At 40.7% G+C, this 22,546-nt stretch overlaps 1 protein-coding gene across 1 annotated transcript in view; it reads left to right on the top strand.

Moving 5' to 3' along the window:
• Positions 1-21,315, top strand: part of LOC147738167 (vomeronasal type-2 receptor 26-like) — a 312,087-nt gene extending 290,772 nt beyond the window's left edge. Inside the window, exon 3 of the mRNA XM_086952167.1 lies at positions 20,408-21,315. Within this exon, the coding sequence (XP_086808293.1) occupies positions 20,408-21,315 (908 nt within the window). The remainder of the gene's footprint in view (positions 1-20,407) is intronic.
• The last annotated feature ends 1,231 nt before the right edge of the window (positions 21,316-22,546 follow it).

Below are 22,546 nucleotides of genomic sequence, written 5' to 3'. Positions count from 1 at the left end.
TCATCGCAGTAATAGGTGATTATTCCCAAGTTTTCCGGCACCCACATGCGTGGTCGCTCCTTCCAAGTGCAGGCCTCCCGTCTATGAAACTGCCTGCCTTTGTCACTCCGACGGGTGCAGGATCTACTCACCTTCCGGAAGCAAATGAAAACCTGACTATTTCAGCAATAGCCAATAAGCCCCTCTCCCCTTCAGTTTTATGTATTGAGGTCTTTCAGCGCCGGGGAACTTTGTTGAGTAGCTGTGCGGTTTATAAGTACCAATTTACATTACATTACATTACATACAGACACGACCAAATCCTTAGGAATGTTGTATTCTACTCATGGGTAATATTCCCAGCAGCAGATGCTGTAACACAAACTTTGTATTATTACATACATGAAGAAGTTCCAGCGGTTTACACTCTGTAAACAACGTAGGTCCTGCATGAAAGGGTACTATTGGAACTACAATACAAGGCGCCCAACATGGTATATACATGGTGCACTTACTCAACCGTAGAATCTGAGTAGCTCTGTCGTGCTTATTCTCAGAGACCCTATTTGCAAAACCCAGAGACGTCTGGAGTAAGTGGGAAAAACTCTGCCACAGCTGAGTAGGCGAGACATTCTATGTATTGGCTGTTGGGATGTATGATGATACAACGCATGCTTTTACAACGCATGCCATTACAACGCATTTTTCACACCGCAAAAACATTACAACAAATGACTTTACTACGCATACCATTACTACGCAATATAAATAGAAATCATAAAAAGTACCATTACAACGCAAAACAATACTACGCATACCATTACTATGGCAAAAGAATATATTTATAAATTAGTTTTGTAAAATAACTCCTGGCACAGGATGCAGGGAAAATAGGGGCTTTGGGTTGGTAAGTGTATTAAAATGTGGAACGCAACTGAGGAAATAATTTTTAAAAAACAAGCATTTTTTACAAAATTAATACTCGGGTATTAAAATAAATACTCGAGTATTAATCGAGTAGCGTAAAATATTTTAAAAAATCCTTTTCAAAAACAGAAACAGCAACGATGTTAACATTAAACTTAATACATTTAGAAATCAATGAAAAACTAAATCAACAAAGAAAAGAAACAATCAACCTAAAAACAATCCACCATTTTATGACCTTGCTCAAGCACAAGTCCTACAACAGTTTTCATGAAAAGAAATATAACCCTCAACAAACAAAATGGAAGAGTAAACACTGACGAACACATTAAACAGTCACCTTATTAAAAATACATTTAATTATAGGTTCTCACATCAAACAAATATAAAAATATAAGAATAAAATTGAATATTTGCCCGGAAATTATGGTGAGACATCCAAAAAAGTATAAATAATTCTTAGCCACCATTTTGAAGTCAGTGGTCAAAAGACTACGAGCGAGAACGGATTTTAAGCTACCTCCCATGCTCCCACAGAAAAGAAGACAGTGGAATTGCCTTACAACCATTCTCAAAAATCAAGTAAGTATAATACAATTAACCAACGAGCCGAATATTGTAAAGCAATTAATGAAATAGAAAATAAGTAAATTAATGAAATAAAATATAGAATTGTATAACAGAAAAAGTGTCTTTTCGTACCCCAAATGAACAATACGTTTCCTTTCTTTGTTTAAAATGAATCACAATCAGAAGATAGTTCAACAACGAGTTTACTATTTTTCTACCCAAGAAAACAATCATCTTAAAAATTTCTAGAAAAATAAGCCAATGTATGCAATGTTCTGAAGCAATTTTTTAATATATATTTATATCAAAGAGTGTTAATAAAATGCAATGAACACTGCAAAAATAAAAACATTTTTCTGAAAAATGATAAAATGTTAAAAAAAGGTGATCCATATCTCTTTTTCTTAGTTACAGCATACTAAAATTATTTCGGATCAAATCAATATAAAATGTATTGAAGAAAGAACACCATTAAGCAAGAACGACATCTCTGTCCAAGGTAAATAAAGTGATAAAAAACACAATAACTGATAGCAATCATCTAGCAATGTTTTTAACATTTGAAAAATTATCATGAACAATTCTGCAACTGTTTCTGAACTATAATCTATATTTTGTGAGAATGAAAATGTTTGTACACATTCTGCTGTCAAAAGTGCATTTTTAAGAAAACTGTAATGCATTTTAACCATGAAATAATGCAATATTTGAAATCATATATATAGAGAATTCATAATTTGAAAATAAACACTCCATATATCTTATATCCTACTAAAGATATCTACAAATACATCTGAACTCAAGCAACATAGAAAAACAACCAGCTGTAAAACAACTTCTAAAGAAAAAGACCACCATGTACAATACATCCAATTATAAATACTAAAAGTAAATAGATTTCAAAAAAGTGAAAAAAGAATAAATCAACCCCTTTTTCTCCTGATAGAGTAACATCGCAAATAAACACAATAAATTAAACCAATACATTTAAAATGTCCTTACAGCAAAACAAATTGAGAGGTCAACAAACCAACAAGAAGTTCAACCAAATCCATCATAACGAGCCAGCAAGCATCCAAAAAGGTAAAAAATACTATTAAATATTTTACAAGATATATTTCTAACTACAGAAATGTAAAAGTGAGAAAAAAACAAGCAAACTGATATAAAAAAATTATACAATAATAATTCTAATATACTTTTAATTTATTTCTTATCATTTCGGATAATGTCCATGAATAAGACAGCCCATTATATTACTTCAAGCAAGGGATACCGACTTCTGAAACATGCAGGATACATTTATTACAAGGAGAGAATAACAAAACCAAGGAGACATTGGAGATGCGTGCAATACTACTCAACCCATTGCACAGGCAGAGCGGTTACTCTGGGTTAAACAGTTGTTAAACATCTGAGCATAACCACTCTGCCTCTGCAATGGAGATTGAGGTAAGAGAAACAAAAAATGAAATGAAGGATATTGCAAGCACCTCCAATGACTCCTCTGGTTCTATTTTGAGGGAGGTTGCCCAGCATGTCCCTAGTCATGTTGCTAGCAGTATTCCCATCATACCCAATCTGAGACGAATAATTCAACGTAAAAAACAGGCAAGTAACCCACAAAGAGGTACACCTCAAACATTCTCTGATATTCTTATTCCTCCTGAACTCTCAGTTTCTATATCTAACGAACCTTTCATCCTGCATGATAACAAAAACCCTCAAAAATGGATAATTATCTTTAGCAAACCCCATAATCTAGCCAAATTAGAGAATAGGGATATTTGGATGATGGACATTTAAATCACGCCCCATCCATTCACCCAAATATACACTATTCATGCAAAAATTAACAATACAGAAGTCCCCTTAGTTTACAGTGTAGTACCTGATAAACAATCCACAACATACACTGAACTTTTAACAGTGATAAGATCAAAAACATCGAACAGAAGTCTTAGGAAAATAAATATTGATTTTGAATTCGCAATGATAAATGCTATTACTAAAACGTACACAGATACCTAAATTCAGGGATATTTTTTCCATTTTTCCCAAGCATTTTGGCATAAGATACGAAAAAACATCCCTAGTTGTGGATTACGTATCAGATAGCAAACTGCTATTCGAATTAAAAAAACTAACTGCACTTTGCTTTGTTCCTTCTGATTGTGTAGATGAGTACTACACTGCAATTACAGAATCAGACTTTACACATTAAACGAGGAAAAGTTGGCACCGATGCTAAATTATTTTGAAGACACATGGATTGGGCATCTAAGCAGGTCGGGTCGCAGGAGGAAGCCACGTTTCCATGTGAAGTGGTGGAACTGCTACACGTGCTGCTTAGAAGGAGGAGCAAAGACAAACAATGCCATAGAGGGATGGCTCAACTCCATCAACCACACAATTGGAAAACCTCACCCCTACTTTTATCATTTTTGGAAACTTTGAGGAAGGAGCAAAGTTTCCAAGTAATGAGAATGTCACAAGCATTAACAGGTAGTCTTAACCCACGCATTTCTAAAAGATCAAGAGAAATGTCTGAAAGACTATTGGGTGCATTACAACAAAGTTCGTTGTGTGTGGCTTCAGACTACCTGAATAATGTAGCTCACATACTACATTACTAACTCTACCTACACCGTTACTTCCTGTTTTGCCCTAAATTATAAAAACAAATTGGCATTTTTTCAAAACATTTTTCCAAAAAGTAAAGTCGGGTCACCTTATCTTAGATGTCTTCTTTTTTCTTTTCTTTTCTTTAATAATCCAATCCATACCCATGCTTATTTTTTTTCTAAATTAAAAACCAGAAAATAAAAACCCATTCGCTAAATCTTCTTTTTTAAGATATATTCCCAAAAAATAACCATTCCAAGAAATTGGTACTCCATTCCAAAAATGAAACCTTTCGAAAAAGATCGATTTTCAAAAAGCATTCCAAAAACAAGAAATCTTCTCCAAATCCATATTTTCTTGAAGTAAAAAAAAAACGATATAATGATCCATCTTCTTTCTTCGGCAAAAAATGCAATCCTTCGAAATCCACATTTGTTTCAAATTTTTCCATGGAAAAAACAATCCCAATAACATAGACGTCTTCCTCGATTCCAAAATTAAAAAAATAAACAATCCAGTTTTCCAAGAATAAATCCAATATTCAGAAATCGATCTTCTTTCTCCGGTCTTTACAAATCAAATAAATGTTCAATTTTTTCAAACAAAATCCAGTATTTACAGTGTAATAAATTTAGTATATACTAATAAACCAACTTATTATTGAAAAAAGAAATAACACGTGACCCGACGAGGGCATACTCTAACAACAAGATCAGCGACATGCTAAAAAGCTACCAACTAAAGATATATTTAACTTATCTAATCCTCCCTCATCTCTCCTTGCAATAAATGTCACTCACACCATAATTCACAGTAGAATAAAAGTTTTTAAAGTTTCCTACCTGAGCGCAGGTCTGCTTGCTTCTGCTCCGTCCAGCGACGCTCCTCAATATGGCTGCCTTCGTGATTCACGTATACGCGTATACGTCATCTAGAGCAATGAAAAAAGAAAACGGACAATTTATATAGTATTTATTTATAATAATAATATATGTTTAAAACCTGTTTTTTAAAACAAAGTTAATCGATGTTATTTAAATATTTTAAAAAATAATAAAATTTAAAATAAAATAAAAATTTTGAAATAAAAATCATATAGTCTTGCATTCTAACTATTATTTTTTAATTATATAATTTTAAATGTACTACTATTTATTAAAACATGTATTATACTTGTAAATAATGTTCTTACCTTTAGCATGCTCTCTTTTGCTTCTTTTCCATCCCGCGTTACTCTTCAAATGACTTCCAATATGCGTCAATCACCAAGACATCTATGGAAATAAATGAAGGACATAACTTTACGTTGTATTCAATGTACAAGCGTGGGAACTTGTTTTGAAATAATTTTTACAAATATTTTTTCTTTGTCTAATATTTTTTTTAAACATATATTAATAGATATATTACAACATTTTTATATAATTGTTAAAAATAATAAATCAATATTATCATTATTTTATATTATAATCTTTGAAGTGTTACTTACTATTCTAAGTCCAGTTGAGTTGTAATAGTAACGTAAAAGTGTGTAGGATTAATACTTACTATTCTTACTCCAGGGGGTATAAAAGTAGGGTAAGTGTTGGATAGTGTAGGAGTATTAATTACTATTCTTACTCAAGTGGGGTATAACAGTAGGGCAAGTGTTGGATGGAGTAGGGGATTAAAATGACTATTCTAACTCCAGTGGGTGTAAAAGTAGGGAAAGTGTTGGTTAGTGTAGTAGTATAAATTCCCATTCTTACTCCAGAGGGGTGTAAAAGTAGGGTGAGTGTTGGATAGTGTAGGAGTATAAATTATTATTCTTACTCCAGGGGGGTGTAAAAGTAGAGTAAGTGTTGGATAGTGTAGGAGTATAAATTAGGGGGGTGAAAAGTAAGTGTTAGATAGTATGGGGGGTATAAATTAATATTCTTAATACAAGAAGAGCAATAAATAATAAAAAAAACGTAACCATACTTACGTTATAAAGGAATTCGTTGTAATAGAATCTGCGTTGTAATGGCATGCGTTGTAATAGCATGCGTTGTAAGACCTCTTGCATTGTAAAAGTTGCATTGTGATGGTCGTGCGTTATAAAAGTTGCGTTGTGATGGTTGTTTCCCAGCTGTTGGTTAATCAAGCTTGAAAGGACAATTTCCCAAAATTGTGCATAAAACCTTTGCATAATACCTTTTCATCCTTTCCTTGGACAATAATTCTGTTTCCTAAACATGATGTCTGATCAACAAGGAGTCTTAAATGAAGGACCTAATCAGTCTGGGGGGAAGATGCCAATGCAATACAAATTGCAGCCAAAGTTAGACAAACTTTGACAGTTAAACTTGTCAAACATGGGTTACCACCCAGAGGAGGTGTAATAATATCTGTGATAGAGGCACACGAACATTTCAAAACAGAGGTATTCTACTCATTGGTTATATTCACAGCAGCAGATGCTGTACCACAAACGTTTTATTATTACATACATGAAGAAGTTCCAGCGGTCTACACTCCGTTTGAGGAGATGGAAATTACACTTACCTACCAGGAACATATTTTCTGGTTTAATGGCGCCCTTCCCCACATAAGAACAAGAGCAAGGCTTGGTCCTTTAGGAAGACCAGGAGCAACATGGCCGATATTAGCAACCTGTGCACCACATAGACATTGACACAATTCCATGTGATGAACTACTTGTTCAACTCAAAGAGTTGATAAAACTCTACAGAAACATGACCCACTTTGTCTTGAGGACACTTGCGGTCCAACCTACAGTAATTACACCTACTGCAGCTCCTACACAGAGCACAGGTACTAAAATTACTCCACAAACATTACACGCTATAATGGGCAAAGTAACCACAAAATGTGAACAAATTCCTTTTTGGGTAGCACAGAAAATAACCCCGTTAGAAGCAGTGTTCCCAAATACAACACCATTTGAAAAACACAGAATGTTTACAATCCGTATGGGGATTACACCAGAGTTAGAGGATTGCACCTCTTGGGGTACAGTCTTTGCTGCCATATATACCAGAACTCACGGTATTCCTTCATTAGCATTAGTACCAGATGTATTAAGACAAATACAAAACGACTACGGAGCAGAACCTGCCCTAAACTTAGGAATGAAGTTATTAAATAACTTTGACCAGGTATCAGCCATAATACTAGCTAATATTAAAGGGGAAGCAGCATCAGTGGCAATCCGCCAATGCCTACAGGAGTTCTCTCCATTAGATAAGGAGAATGAAATACATGCAGAATTAAGCAGGGATAGTTTTGGGGGAAAAGCTTTAAAACATCAACTACAGGGCAGTCCTGAAAAGGACACTTTTAAACAGACACCTACTTCTTCTAAAAAGAAGTGGGATAATAAAAAAGAAAACTCTAAAGAAAAGAGATCTCAGTCCCGAGGTAGATCTCCTCCACAGGAGCCCTTTGAAAAGAGGGACTACCTTAGGAATATGGATAATAGTAGTAAACCTGACAGGTATCAGGATACTAAAACACATTCCTCTCGTTCTTTTCAGGGCTTGAAGAAAGGCTCCGAAAGAGAAGGACCGTCAGAAAATAGAGAGGCGCACACAGTCCAGAGACAAGCAGCGTGCTCAAGCTTTTACTTCTAAAAAAGCAGATAAGCAAAATCCAAACCCTCAATTTAAGAAAAAGAAAGTTGCTGGTCTGAAAATCAGACATTCCCCGAACTCTGAGGACACAATTTCCGAATGCGGAATGGGCTCTGACGATGCTAGACAGTGCGGCAGAAGTGACAATAGCTCGCCTGAACCTGAAGGAATTTCTGATGACAGCGGAGTTGAATGATTACATCACGGTGAAAACACCAGACAGCAGGGTTAGCGTCCCACATAAGTTATATGAAGTAACAGTCCGGCTGGAGGAGGACAAGCCCAGGAAAGTAAAGGCTCTCTTTTGAAAGAACTTATCATCTGGTTATGACATCCTGTTAGCAGAACAAGATTGGCCGCTGGCATTCGTGCCCTAGGGGCAAAAGTATAATTTTCCTGCATTTTCCAACTACGTTCCTGTTCACCTTAAACATTTATATGCACAGGAGTGGGCAGTAACCCAAGCTCAAGCATTGTCCAAAAATCATGCAGGGTGGGATGAGAACTCAACCTAGCATGTGATCCCATTAAAAGTTTCACCTAATGCTCAGAGGCAATATCCAATAAAGCACAAAGCTAACAGACAGGTCAGGGAGATTTTAGATCAACTTGAATACCAAGTGGTTATTGAAAAATGAACCTCTCCAATGAATAATCCTTTGTTTCCTGTCTCTGAACCCAACAATACATATCGTATAGTTTTAGATTAGACATTTAAACTCATGCACAGACATTTGCTGTCCAAAATGCACATAGTGCCCCATTAATGAATAACATTGTGCGCAAAAAATACAAAACCACACTTGATAGCTCAAATGGATTTTTCTGCCAAAATATAGCACCTGAAAGCAGGTATCTGACCGCATTCAGTGCGTTAGGGTTCCAACGAAAAAAAAATAATCTAGCACAAGGGTATAAAAACTGTCCAGCTGTATTTTCAGCAAAAGTAACAGAGTTACTTCAAAAATGTGATGAAGAAGCGTTGTCCTATGTGGATGATATTTATCTGACAGACAACGACTTAGAGAGGCACTTGACCAGGGTAAGTACCATTATTATGGGTTTTCCCGCTGAGGGCTACAAATTCCACTTTAAAAAATTGAAAATAGCCCACCTCAATGTCCTACTTTCGGGATAAGAGCTGTCAAGTGAAGGCAAAAGCCTGGTAGTTAACTTTTCAGAAAAGTATGCGCTGCTCCAGCCACCAAAATCATTAAACAATTTACAATCAATACTTGGATTCCTAAATTTCGGCAGGATATACATTTTATATTACGCACAATGGGTAAAACCTTTCTATAACTTAATTTACCCTGACTTTTCAGGCAGAGATTGGACACAAGAACATACTAATATTCTTCGTTTACTCCAGGGAGACATGATTACTTCCAAACACTTGCAGACATGCGTAAACGTACGCCACTTAGTGATCTGAAGAATTGCAGGTCAGTGCGGGTACACTTATTTGACCTTTAATGAAGGATAAACTGTACCAATCGCTTACAAATCACACCTGTACGTAAATGCAGAAATGCCTCTAGATCAGTATGAATATATTATATACACTGACGGATCCGCGCAACCGGCCATAGGAAGTAAGCAGCAATATTTTTCAGCATGTGCTATCATTAAAGGTTGCATGCATGATGGCAAGTTCCATCCTAGTTGCACAAAAACGCAGTCTCTAGGAGACTGCACGGCTCAGTTGGCAGAATTGAAAGCACTAATACTTGCACTTGTAAATTCAGATCCCAAATTCCCCACACTAATTGTGTGTGATTCCTTTTACTGTGTACAGTCATACAATGAGCACTTACACGATTGGGAGCAAAACTGGTTTAAGGAGGCAAAAGGTGGCGCAATTAAGCAAAAAAATGCTATGGGAACAGGTAGCAGAGTTGAAAGCCGAGCTACCGAGGACTCACGTGATCCATACGGATGTATGACATTACAATGCATACTTTCACACTGCATACCATTACAATGAAACTTTTATAATGCAGGATCCATTACAACGCATGCCATTACAAAGCATGCCATTACAACGTAGCTGCTATTACAACGCATACCATTACAATGTAAGTATGGGGAAGTATTTTTTTATTTTATTTAATGGGAATGTAATAGTAGTGTAAATGTTGGATAGTGTAGGGGTTAAAATTACTGTTCTAACTCCAGGGGGGGGCATAATAGTAGGGTAAGTGTTGGATAGTGTAGGGCTTAAAATTACTATTCTAACTCCAGGGGGGCGTAACTGTAGGGTAAGTGTTGGATGATGTAGGGGTTAAAATTAAATTAAATACTTAACCATACTTACGTTTTAATGGCATGCATTGTAATTGCAGCTGAGTTGTAATGGCAGGTGTTGTAATGGCATGCGTTGTAATGGATCCTGCGTTGTAATAGTTTCGTTGTATTGGTAGTGCGTTGTTATAGTTGCATTGTAAAGGATGTTTCCCGATCCATACACTGAGTCATCAACGTGATGGCGTTCACATTGAAGGGAATTCATTGGCTGATGAAGCCGCAAAGGCGGCTGTACCCACAGCTTCCGTATCTGCGTTGATTCATTCAAAAACGAGAATAGATGGAGATTTAATGGTAGCTGTTATCGCATCACGCAAAGGCAGCACTGCAGTACCTAAAAACGAGTAATACCAAATATGGATCATAGGCAAGGTAGCTGTACACAAGGCTTTGGGTTCTGTGCACACAGGCGTTGCAGTGACTATTTCTTTACTGAAACAGCTCTATTGGTGGCTGTAGATTTTTGAGTCTAACTCAGAGCAGCTAGGGAAACTCAGCAAACCCGTAAACATTTTTAAACTAGACACCTCGAGGAATCCAGGGTGGGGTGACTTGTATGGCTCTCATCAATCTGTTTTACCCAGAATCCCTTGCAAACCTCAAACCTTGACTAAAAAATAAATGTTCCTCACATTTCTGTGATGGATAGCCACAAACTTCCTTCCCCCCAGCATTATCCCAAGTTTTCCAATAAAAATGGTACCTCACCTGTGAGGGGGGGCCTAGAGCCCGCTACAGGAAACTACCCAAAACACAACATGGATACATGACGCTTTTTCACTCAAAACTGAACTTTTCTGAACTGTAGGTAGCTGTGGATTTGGGGCCCTAGCTCAGCTGTCTCCTAATAAAACCCACCAAACCAGCAAATTTTTTAAAACTAGACATCTGGAGAAACCCAGGGTGAGATGACATTCCCCTGAGTTTTCTGATAAAAATGGTACCTTACTTGTATGTGTAGGCCTAGTACCCGTGACAGAAAACGGCCGAAAACTCAACATGGATACATTGCATTATTTCACTCAAAGTTGACCCTTTTTGTTTTTGCAAAGTGGAAAGCTGTGTATTGTGGGCCCTAGCTCATCCAGCACATTAGGAAATATAACACATTTGGGGAATCCAAGTTGGGGTGACTTGTGTGGTTTCCAACTGTTTTTCTTATGTAGAATCCTTTGCAATCCTCAAAAGTTGACTAAAAAACTAATGTTCCTCAAATGTCTGTGATGGAAAGTTCTGGAAACTGTGGGGAGCCACAAACTTCCTTCCGCTTTGCATCACCTAATTAAGAAAATTGTGTGGGATACATGCGAAGCACAATACTCTGGACTCCCCTGGATGTCTAGTTTTCAGAACAGTCTGGGTCTGGTAAATATTTCCAGGTGGCAGCCGGCTAAACCCAAGAAGTTTATTTATTCACTATTGCAATTGGGACGATTTGGGGAGTTACCCACACTCTCCTGGTCCTTATGTAAAAACAACACCCCAAAGATAAAATGTACTCTCGCTTGCCAATGGGATGAATGCTTTAATCTGCAGGTAAGAAGAAAGACTGTAGAGGTTTTAGGGGTGAGGGTACGGCCTGATGTGAGGATGGGCAAGAGCCACCCCATTATTTTATTGAACAATATATATTCCTCCCAGACAGAGGGCAAGACACATTGAGGGCACACCTCATGTCTGCCCCTGTGGGAGAAAAAGACTGGTTTGTCCCATTTGTGGTGGGATGTGGCCAATGCCACAGTTGAACACCATTTTTATTTGGCCCAAAGGCAAGATTACTGTGTCAGGTGGATTTACAAATCCTGGGTGCAACTTTGGGCAAACTCCTGAATTGATGCCAGCCTCCTATCTGCCCCCAGAGGTGCAGATAGACTCCATTGACCCCACTGTGGCAGGAGTATGGTTCAATGCCAGGGTAAGCCAACCAATCATTTTGTTTGTTTTGTTACCATTTTGAAATACTTGGTGGCTAGTGCGGTTTCTGCCCCAAGGCAGACGGGTGGCAAATTTAGGGGTGAATTTTCTATCCACCCCCCCAGGAGGGGCAGTCAGTCTATTTGGGGGAGAGTAGCATCTTTTTAATTTTTTTTATTTAAGATGTTTTCTATAGCGCTGGCCAGACCCAGGGGTATCGGAGCGCTTTACAATGGGAACATAACAGATAATCATCAGATACAAGATAGACGAGTGATATATCAACATGAGCACGCAAAAATAAAGAGCAACATATTGTAGTGCAGGACAGTTTTTTCCTTGAGAGTCCTTTGGAGTCTTAGTGCTGGAGCCGAGCTCAAAGTCCGCTAGTTGCCCCAAGCTATCAATTCCCTAGGGAGCGGTTGAGGAACAGGGTTTTGAGTTGGCTTTTGAATTCTACAAAGGAGGGAATGGTTCTGATGTGAGGGGGAAAGGAGTTCCAAATGTTGGGAGCGCTTCCAGTTTAAGATCGGTTCGCAGTTTTTTGTTTTGTTTTTGGTGGGATGAGTATGAGGGAGTTAGAACTTCTCACGTTCCTGGTCTGGCCGGCTTTTATGAGTTTTTTCGCCAAGTACTCAGGTGTGCCGCTGTGAAGGGCTTTTGGGTGAGGCAGGCTGTTCTGAAGCTAATCCGCATTTCGACTGGAAGCCACTTAAGTTCTTTGAGTGCAGGGGAGATATGATCGAATTTCTTGATACCAGTGATCATTCTGGTGGTCACATGCAATGTTGTTGTGATGGGAGCCAGGTGTGATTTTGGAATTCCTGAGAGGACTGCGTTCCCATAGTCCAGTCTTGACAGTACCAGAGATTGGGTGGCCTGTTTAAGATCATTGGACGCAATGTAGGGTTTTATTTTGTTCAGTAGTCTGAGGTTAAGGAAAGCACTTTTGGCCGAGTTCTTAATGTGTTTCGTCATGTTCAGTTTTGAGTCTAGAGTGATGCCTAGAGATTTGACAGAGTCTGCTGGAGTGAGATTCTCGTTGAGCGCATCGATGGCCTTTAACCATTCGGCAATTTGGGGGTTATCTTCCTTATTCGAGATGAGGATAGTCTCCGTCTTATTAGGATTTAGTTTCAGGTGGTGCTTGTCAACCAGTGTTGGACATCTTTCAGTACATCATTAAGTCTTTGTATGTCTTTGAGAGAGGTAGTTTCCAGATACATCTGGGTATCATCAGCATAGAGATGGAAGCGGATGTTGGCTTTTCTGAGCAGTTTGGAGAGTAGTTCCATGTAAATGTTAAAGAGTTGCGGTGATAGCACTGAGCCTTGAGGGACATCCTTGTTGACTTGCTGGAGGTGGGAAGTGAAGTTTTTTATTTTTATTTTTTGTGTGCGATTGTGCAGAAAGGAGGAGAACCATTTGAGGAGTACCTCGCCAAGACCAGCTCTTTCTTGGAGAGCCCTTATGAGGAGTTTGTGATCTTCAGTATCAAATGCTGCAGAGAGGTCAAAGAGAATGACGAGGCAGCATTGGTCAAAGTCTAGTGATCCATGGATATCGTCGATGATTTTACGAATCGCGGTTTCTGTGCAACAGCCTTTTCTGAAACCAGACTGGTGGGGGTCCAGGAGGTTGATGTTGTCTTGGTGCTGGGTTAGTTGATGTAGTGCGCATCTTTCTAGAGTTTTAGAAAGAAGGGGGAGGTTCGACACAGATCTAAAATTGTTTAGATCAGTCACGTCTAGTCCGGGTTTTTTCAACAGGGGGTGACTTGACCCATTTTAAGGCAGTCTGAGACCACTCTGTTTTTCAGGCAGCTATTTATGATCGTGCTCCAAAGCGGGGCTAAGGCGTGCTTCAGTTTTTTGGTCAGTAGGGGAGGAATGGGGTCTAGGAAATGAGCTGAGGGTTTGGAGGTGTAGATCAATAAGCCAGGAATTGGGAGAGGAATCAGGAGAGAGATCAAGCGACCCAGCCGCGATGCTCTTCATGGGGTGCGTATTGTTGACGTCCAGTGAGAGTTCGATTTTCGTGATCTTATCATTGAAGAAGTAGGCAAAGTTATCTCATAGTTCTTTGGACGCCAGTACAGAGGAGGGCACGGGCTTGGAGGTTTATTGTCTGATGATGCTATATAGTTCCTTGGGTCTGTTTTTGACACTGTCTAGCGCCAAGTGGAAAAAGCTGGATTTCTTGTTTTTGATGTGATTGTTGTACTTCCTATGGGCTGATTTGAGTTGATCGCGGAGGATGGAGGTAGAGTTGTTTCTCCACGTTCTTTCTTTGGCTCTTAGTTTTCTCCTTTTGGATTTGAGGTCGGGGTTGAACCATTATCTGGATGGGATAGCTCTACTCTTATTGTGCTTTAAAGGAGCTATTTTGTCAAGCATGTACACTAGCTTTGTGTTGTAACATTCAGTGAGGTCATTAGTGGAGAAGTGGGCATTGGTGTCATGAATAAGTGAGCTTATCTGTTCTTCAAGGACTCCTATGGGAGTCTGGGAGAAGTTTCTCAACCATTTGGGGGGTCTTGCAAAGGAGATTGAGAGAGAGTTAGTCGGTTGATATGAAATAGGATCATATGGTGGTCTCACCAGTCGACGGGGAGTGTGTGATTGATAGTGATGGTGTTTCTTTGAGCGATGATGGCATCCAAGGTGGCTCCTTTATAGTGCGTCTCCTCTGTGCAGCACTGGATTATATTGTTATCACAGAGGAGACTGAATAGCGATTGGATTATCGGATTGTTGGTCTCGTTCCATCGTAGGTTCAGGTCACCTAGAATCAGATTGTTGGCATCACCGAGTGCACCGTGAGCTATCATGTCAGATAATTGTTCTCCGAATGCGGCTGATTTACCTGGAGGATGATAGAGAAGGTGACAAAGTAAAGATCCATTATCTTTGGTCTTAATGTTGGTTGAGAGACATTCAAATGTGTTGTAGTCGTATGAATTTATTTCCGTGATGACCAGGTTGTCTTTATGGATCATAGCTACCCCTGCCCCTCGCTGGTCTTTTCTATTTATGAGGGAGAAACCTGGGGGTACCAGCATGTCTAAGCATGGTGGGGATAGCTCATTGAGCTATCCCCACCATGTGAGGAATGTAATGTCAATGTCATTTGAGAGGGTGGCCTCTGCTAGTTCAGTTGCATGTAGAGAAGCCGACCTGCAGTTGATGAGCAAGCAGTTGGTGAAAAACTCTTTTTTGCTGGAAGTCTTTTCTTTGGGCGCTCTAGGTAGGCTGGTAAGGACGGGCGGTCTCGGGGGTTTTGTGCAGGGAGGGTCTTTTCGGAGACCCGTGATCACTTGGATTTTGGATTTAGGGGCGTCAAAGAAGGGTGTGTCATAGGAGGAGGCTAGAACGGATCCTTCATTGTCGGACATTGCTGCTTCTGTTCTAGTGGGTCTTGAGACCAAGGGTTTTGTATCAGTATTGGAGCGTCTCTGAGCCCTTGTGGGAAGGACTGTAATTCTTGAGGCTTTTTGTGGCCAGGGTTCCGTGACCAGTCTTGGAGGTCTCTGAGGTTGAGTTTCATGGGTTTCTGAGGGCTAGGAGGGGCTCTTGTGTCTGTTGGTGTTAGCAGGTGGAGGAACCCAGGGAGGGGATTGATGGGGTCTGCGTGCTTTATCTAGATTGGAGAGGATTTTGCTCAGGCCCTGGGAGATCGAGTCTATCTAGTTTTCTAGTGATGCAAGTCGTTGCCCCACTGAGTCGTGGGAGGGGTTGGGGGCATCTTGGGGGGGTTCGCCTTCTGTGGTGTAGGTCGGCTGATGGAGTGTTGTCTCTTACTCATTGTGTAGGACGAGTTGCCCCTTATTGTAATCCTGGGAGGGGGGTAGATTGGGTCGAGAAAAGAATTAGAGTTTCTGAGATCTGTGTGGGAGCTAGTGAGGATAGGGGTCACTGTCGGCGGGGCTCATTCGTGAGATTGCGGTGGGTGGGTCCAATAGGGGAGTGAGTTTGTGTTTTCCTTAGGGAGCTGTGGCGCATTCTTGGTAGGGGTGTTGTGTTGTGTGGAGACTCAGGGGAGCTGGACGGTGGGGGCGTGTGGTGGTGTGGGTTTTGTTGCCTATTGGGGCCGATTAGTTGTAGGTGGGGGTAGGGTTGAGGCGGGTCGAGGCAGGTGGGGGAGAGCGGATCAGAGTGATGGTAAGAGGGAGTCAAAAGCTTCGAAGTTCTCATTGTTTGCCTGAATGAGTATAGTGCCGTTAGTGTAGATGGTCACGGATGTGGTCCCTCTTCTAGATGAGCAATTAGGGAGCAGAGATGTTAATTTGTTGCTGTGAGGTGTGGATGTGGTGTTGGCGATGTGAAGTTGAGCTCTGAGAGTGGAGATCCAGTCTTCTGGTCTCTCCGTGTGGAAAATTAGGTCCATCTTCATGAGACCTTTGGATGCGGAGTGGTAGATGTCTATAAATAGGGTTTCTCGGTGTTGTCGGAATAGTTTATGTTTGAAGTTTCGTCTCATTTTAGTAGAGAGGTGGGGAGGGAAGGTAATAGTGTATGAGTTCAGGCCGTGGATTTTCTGATATGTAGGTAGGGATTGGGTGGGGGGTTGGCATGTCAAGAGCCATAGTGAGGGAACTGTACGGAGGGGGATCAAGTCTCTGAAAGTCGCAACAGAGCCCTATAGGAAGATAGTTACCCTGTCCCGGTTGGGGGAGCAAAATGGACTCGTACCTCGTGAGTGTCAGTTTCGTTTTCGTTCTTGGCGACTCAGCAGTCAGCGTCTAGAGTCCTCGTATTTGCAGTCAAATGTGGTGAGATTCTGATCACTGGGGTTGCGTTGATCTAGGGATAACATTTCTCTGTCAGCTACGTTACCCTAGCTTAAAGAGAGGTGTTCCCCCATGTAGTTTTGTGCTAGGGGAGAAGTTCTGAGCGTGGATCGATGGGCGGCCATCTTAGGGCCAGGCACTGAGGTTTGCGGTGTGATTTTGATGGGATTGAGGCATCTGAGGCTTTTGGGGCATATTAGTGATGAAGTCTTTGAGCATTGCTATTTTCTTGGGGTGATAGGATGACCATGCCCATGCTTGGCAGCTGCTACCCCTATATTTAAACATTCACTGGTGTCTGGTGGCCTTTCTGCCCTCCGGATGACAGATCAGATGTAATTAACCCATCTCCGCCCCCGGGAGGACAAAAAGACTGTGGGTTCATTTAGTTGGGGTGGGGGCATAGCCATACCCATGGTGGGTAGACTCCACTTCAATGCTGTTTTCTTTAAAACAAAAAATTCCCTGACGTCTAGTTGGCTTTCTGCTCCCCCAGGAGGCAGATTGGTGGTAATTACCCCTATCTGCCTCCCAGGAGGGGGCAAAAAGACTTGTCCCATTTATATTGGGTGGAGGCATGGTCATGCCTCTGCTAGACTGCCCCTGCTCCTATATTTTTATTGCAAAATAGCCATGGTGTCCCTGGGTAATTGCCTACCATCGGCCCCTGTGGAGATAGAAAGACTGAAATATTAAAATTGCCAAGGGGGAGCACAAACCCTGACCCGAGCGGCCACCCCCTTATCCCAGGTGGCTAGAGGGTGGCTCCATGCTTGAGGATATCTTACCTGTTGCGATCCCCAAGCAAGGATCCACTGGGCAGAAGTAGCTTGGAAAGGGAAGACTCTCCCATTCCAACATCATTGCTTAGGGGGCTGAGATATGAACACTAGCACTGATTCATTGAAAGTAAAATGAACCCATAGACTCAGTTTACTTTCAGTTTACTGTAATGACGTCAGCGCACCCTGCACGCCAATCGTCATTACAATACATAAAAAACCATATCAGGCGGCCAGGGAAGCTCTTCCCGAGTAGCCTGTTGGAAAATAAAATAAAGGACGTGGCCCTTATTACCCCCCCCTAGGGTCAGCCAACGTCTGACAAATGCACTGGGGAGGTAGTGCCTCCCTTGCCCATTGGCCGATGGGCACACTTAAGAGGTTTATAGCCGGTGTCAACATTAATGCCTCCTTTTGCAGGGCCAGACCTATTTTCTGTGGAGTGATGCTGCTGATTTTTTAGCTCTTTTTGTCTGATTCACAGTGTGTGTACCTCGACCCCTAAAATATAGTAAAATTGACTAATCACCTATTGGATATATTTAGCTTTCCAGTACACCAATAATATGTGGGGCAGGAAATACATTGATGGCATGGAAGTATAATGTTGCCTGTGGACTGCAGTATGTTTAATACCAGCCAACAGACTGACCAATAAAGTATGGCTTGATGCCTACGTGTGTAGCCTGACCAGCAGACCTGTCAAAATAACCAGAAAACAAGTTACTTTTAAATAAAACTAAGTTCCTCCTTAATAGGCAATGCAGTCCACAAGGCCCCGGAATTGGTATTTAAGAGTCAAGGACACTATAATTTACCTATAATGACTAGCCCTCAGAAGGTATTTTCAATGCATTGATGATGTGGCAATTTCTATGAGAAAAACAAAAAAAATCAAATGTACAATTGCAGCACAATTTTCGTAGCTTTGGTCTGGAGAAAGTCATCGATTCTATTCAGCTGTTTAATATCTATTAAAATGTAACTCAACTTTGATGTTGGATTTTTGATAAATGTACAGCAACTGTTCTTCTAGAAAGCTATTATTTCCAGTAGACAAATTATTATTCATGATACCCTCCCTGCCAGTGCTTCACTCCTTGAGGAGATGTGAAACTACTCCAAGAGCAGACACAATGGTTTGGGCCTTTTTCTGGATGTGAATTATGCTGCTCAACCTATTTCAGGAATAGACATTTGGGAGGAATCAGGGTGAGGCCTGCCTATTCACAGTTTAGTATAAAATGAGATCTGGGGAAGGGCCTTTTGATCCCAAGGAACGCCAGCCATTCTGACACTATTTTTAGGGCCTGTTAATTTTACTTTAGAATGCAATCGGATAGTATATAATAGGGCAAAAAGGATATACTGAAAAAGTTTAACGTTTTAATCGGGAACCTATTACCCATTGGTTAGAGAGTGTCCAAGAGTCATCCCCACCCATTGATTGGTGAATTGTACAAAAATGGCACCTCACCCGTAGCTCCTTAGAACACATCCACCATCCCAAGGGACAATCGCCCACGAAATTTAGAAATGTCTGCTGTCCCCATGGACATCCTTCTACAGTGACAAGCAATGCATTCATGTATTTTTGGCTTTTTTCTGGCAAAAATACAATCCCAACCAAAGGCCCTGCAAAACATTATGGGACGATATTCTAGAGTGCAGTGAATATTATAGTATCCAATATCAAAACACTCCTCAAGGGGCAGGCTCTCGGGCTCAGCTGAGAGCTAATACTATAATATTCACTGAAATCTAGAATCTCGCCCCATAATGCTTTGCTGGGCTTTTGTTTGGCATTGTATTTTTGCCCATAACTTTGTTTGGGGTGGTCCTAGGAGGAAGGAACCCCCACCGAATCGTTCAGCATGATAGGCTCTTTGTGTTCAAGGCACCTGCTTTCTTGCCCTCCCCCTAGGTAAGGGGTGACCCCAAAATCATCACCTCTCTCATTGCCTGATGTTTTTCAAAGTTCACTTTTGTGAATTAGTTATATGCTTTTTAGCATGTAACGGTAAAGTTGATTTACCAAAGGGTTTTGGGTACAATAAGAAATGTCATTCCTTAGCGGAGTGGGCATTCTTGCATGAATTCCGTGTCTTCAATGAAATGCGGAGTCACCAAATCTCTGCAACTTCCGCTAGAGGAGCGGAGTTCATTGCTCAGGGTTAAAAAAAGCCTAACTCAAAAGGTAAAATCTTTGATCGAGTCGAGGCCCTAGGCTTAGCCAGTCTTTGGTGCATCGCAATTTGCCTCAACTTCTGCCTATGTCCCATTCAACCACATCCCATGGCACTTTTTAGTTTAAAGAAATTAAACATTTATATCTCCGGTTCCTCTTAATGTATTTAAAAATATTGTGTCATTTTTCTTATTTAATTTTTCTTGATTTGTTTGGAAATTGGGTGTGGGATTTTTATTGTGTTATTTTGAGTTTTTAATTATTGGGTTACTTCTAAATACTTACCACATTGTCTGTGAGTTAAGCCTATTTGCTCTGCACCAATGCTACCAGATGTTGAGCCCAGGTTTATGGAGAATGTTGAGCCTATAATGTGGGAAGGACTCGCATCCTGCCCGATTAATAACTTGCTGTCTTACATGGGACTTTGGCACTCACATAGCTTTGACTAAGATGGGGTCTGATATATTTAAAGTGCAAATGTGAATATGTTGTGCAAATTGGAATATGGCTAGAATCCGATGTACAGCTAGTAGAGCACATCGCCTGTTTATATATGTAAAGTACATTTAAAATAAGTATGGCAGCTATATTAAGAACCTGCAGTTTGTGAACACCTGCACTGAATTGATGAATAAAACACAAACACAGAAGGTGTATTTCTTCGATTACATGATTTTCTTAATTCTTTTTTATGTTCTTTTTTTTGCAGATATGGAAAACTGTATAAAGTGCCTTGAAGACCAATGGTCCAATGAGCAGAGAGATGCCTGCATTCCACGGACTGTGGAGTTTCTGTCCTTTGAGGATGCTTTGGGTTTGGCATTATCCTGTATTGCAAGTTTCTTCTCCGTTCTCACTGTGGGAGTGCTGGGAATCTTCATTAAGTACCGAAACACACCACTAGTGAAAGCCAATAACCAGGATCTCAGCTACACCCTTCTCCTCTCCCTCATGCTGTCCTTCCTCTGCTCCATCCTGTTTATTGGACGTCCTTCAATGATGTCCTGCCTCTTTCGACAAGCGGCCTTTGGGATCATTTTCACAATTGCTGTGTCTTCTGTACTAGCAAAGACCATCACAGTTCTCATCGCCTTTAATGCCACAAAGCCGGGAAGTAAGTTTAGAAAGTGGGTTGGACCCCGAATACCAAGCTGTTTGGTGCTTCTCTGCTCACTGGGGGAGGTGTTGATCTGTGCTATTTGGCTCACTCTCTTTGCCCCATTCCCAGATATTGATACCAGATCAGAAACTGGTAAGATGATCTTGCAGTGTAATGAGGGCTCTGTCTTTGCATTTTATGCTGTGGTTGGTTATATGGGATTTTTGTCTCTTTTGAGCTTTTTTGTCGCTTCCATAGCTAGGAAGTTACCATCTACTTTCAACGAAGCCAAGTTTATCACCTTCAGCATGCTGGTATTCTGCAGTGTCTGGGTCTCCTTCATCCCAGCGTACCTGAGCACCAAGGGCAGGTACATGGTGGCCGTGGAGATCTTTGCCATCCTGACTTCCAGTGCTGGACTCCTGGTCTGTATCTTCATCCCCAAAGTCTACATCATCCTCCTTAGACCTGATTGGAACAGAAAAGACTATTTAATGGGCAGACACGCAATCACCTGAGACTTATCACATTCACATGTAATACTGATGTCTTTAGACTACTGAATGCCGGACTAGAACTAGAACTAGAATGTAGAGCGATGTCTGTGAGTCAGGAGGACTTCTCAAAGTTTGTCTGAGGTTTCCTGGGAAAAGTCCTCCTCCATCCCAACAGAGCAAGCTCCACTTTCGACAGATCAGGGTGTTTATCATTTATTAAGGTAGATCAATTGCAGGCAAAGGGAAGGCACTTTTGAAATGTGCTTAAAACCGTTCCCAGCCATGTAGATGAGCAGACCTTGTTTCAGCTTTATAGTCTTCCATCTGGACAATAGCAATTAAACACACCACACATAAACATCGCACACACATACACACTTCAGACTTTAAGCAGCCAGCAGCCAGAGCTACTGAGCAGTGGTTCTTAACCTGTGGTCCAAGGGCCCTCTATAGGTTGGTAATGTCTACTCCAGAGATCCACGTTTATTTATAAAGTAACTAATATTAACTGATTATTAAAGTGTATGCATGTAAAAAAAGCAAAATTGCATTCTGATTTTTTAAAATCTCAGTAAATGTGAATGAATTTGAAATTGAAGGTTAAAAATGAAGTTAGTATCCTATGTTTAATTTGTGGGAGCAGTGCAAGAATAGTAGACAGTTGTTTGAAAGATTGGCAGAGAGGCTACATTGGGGATAAAAAAAAAGGAAAACGATAAGGCTCAGGGGTGGGGGATTCATATTGCCCGATGCCCCCAAACATGTTGGTTTTTGTGATGGGCTGGAAGATTTAATGCCTCTTTTATCTGATGGATAACTAGACATTAAATTATGTAAATAATGTACAAGTTGTAGCACTCTAGGTCTTACATCCAATCAGAAATGCTGAAAGAAATACCGTAGAGAACCTTTGGAGGCTTTTCATTCGCTAGAAGGTCATGCCTGGGCTCTAGCCACGGGTTTGCTGGGGGAGTTTTGAGCTCCAGTAAAAAAGAAATTATTTTATTTCCAAAAGTTTTATATAGCGCTGGCTAGACCCGGAGGTATCACAGCGATTTACATGAGCATCAGATCATAGTTACAGGTTACATCGTTACAAAGGTTACATAGTTCTACCTGCCGCCTAGCGCGTAGCGCTTTTCCACTGCTGCCTTGAACCATTGTATCGTAGCGCTTGATTGGCATTATAGCCCCTCGACCCTCGCAGCATTTGTTTGTTGCCATTTTGTTGAGCTTCTTGCTGGCCCCTCCC

This window comes from Lissotriton vulgaris, chromosome 1_1, assembly GCF_964263255.1.
Source record: "Lissotriton vulgaris chromosome 1_1, aLisVul1.2, whole genome shotgun sequence".
Classification (NCBI taxonomy): Eukaryota; Metazoa; Chordata; class Amphibia; order Caudata; family Salamandridae; genus Lissotriton; species Lissotriton vulgaris.
This window is presented reverse-complemented; position numbering and strand designations above follow the sequence as displayed.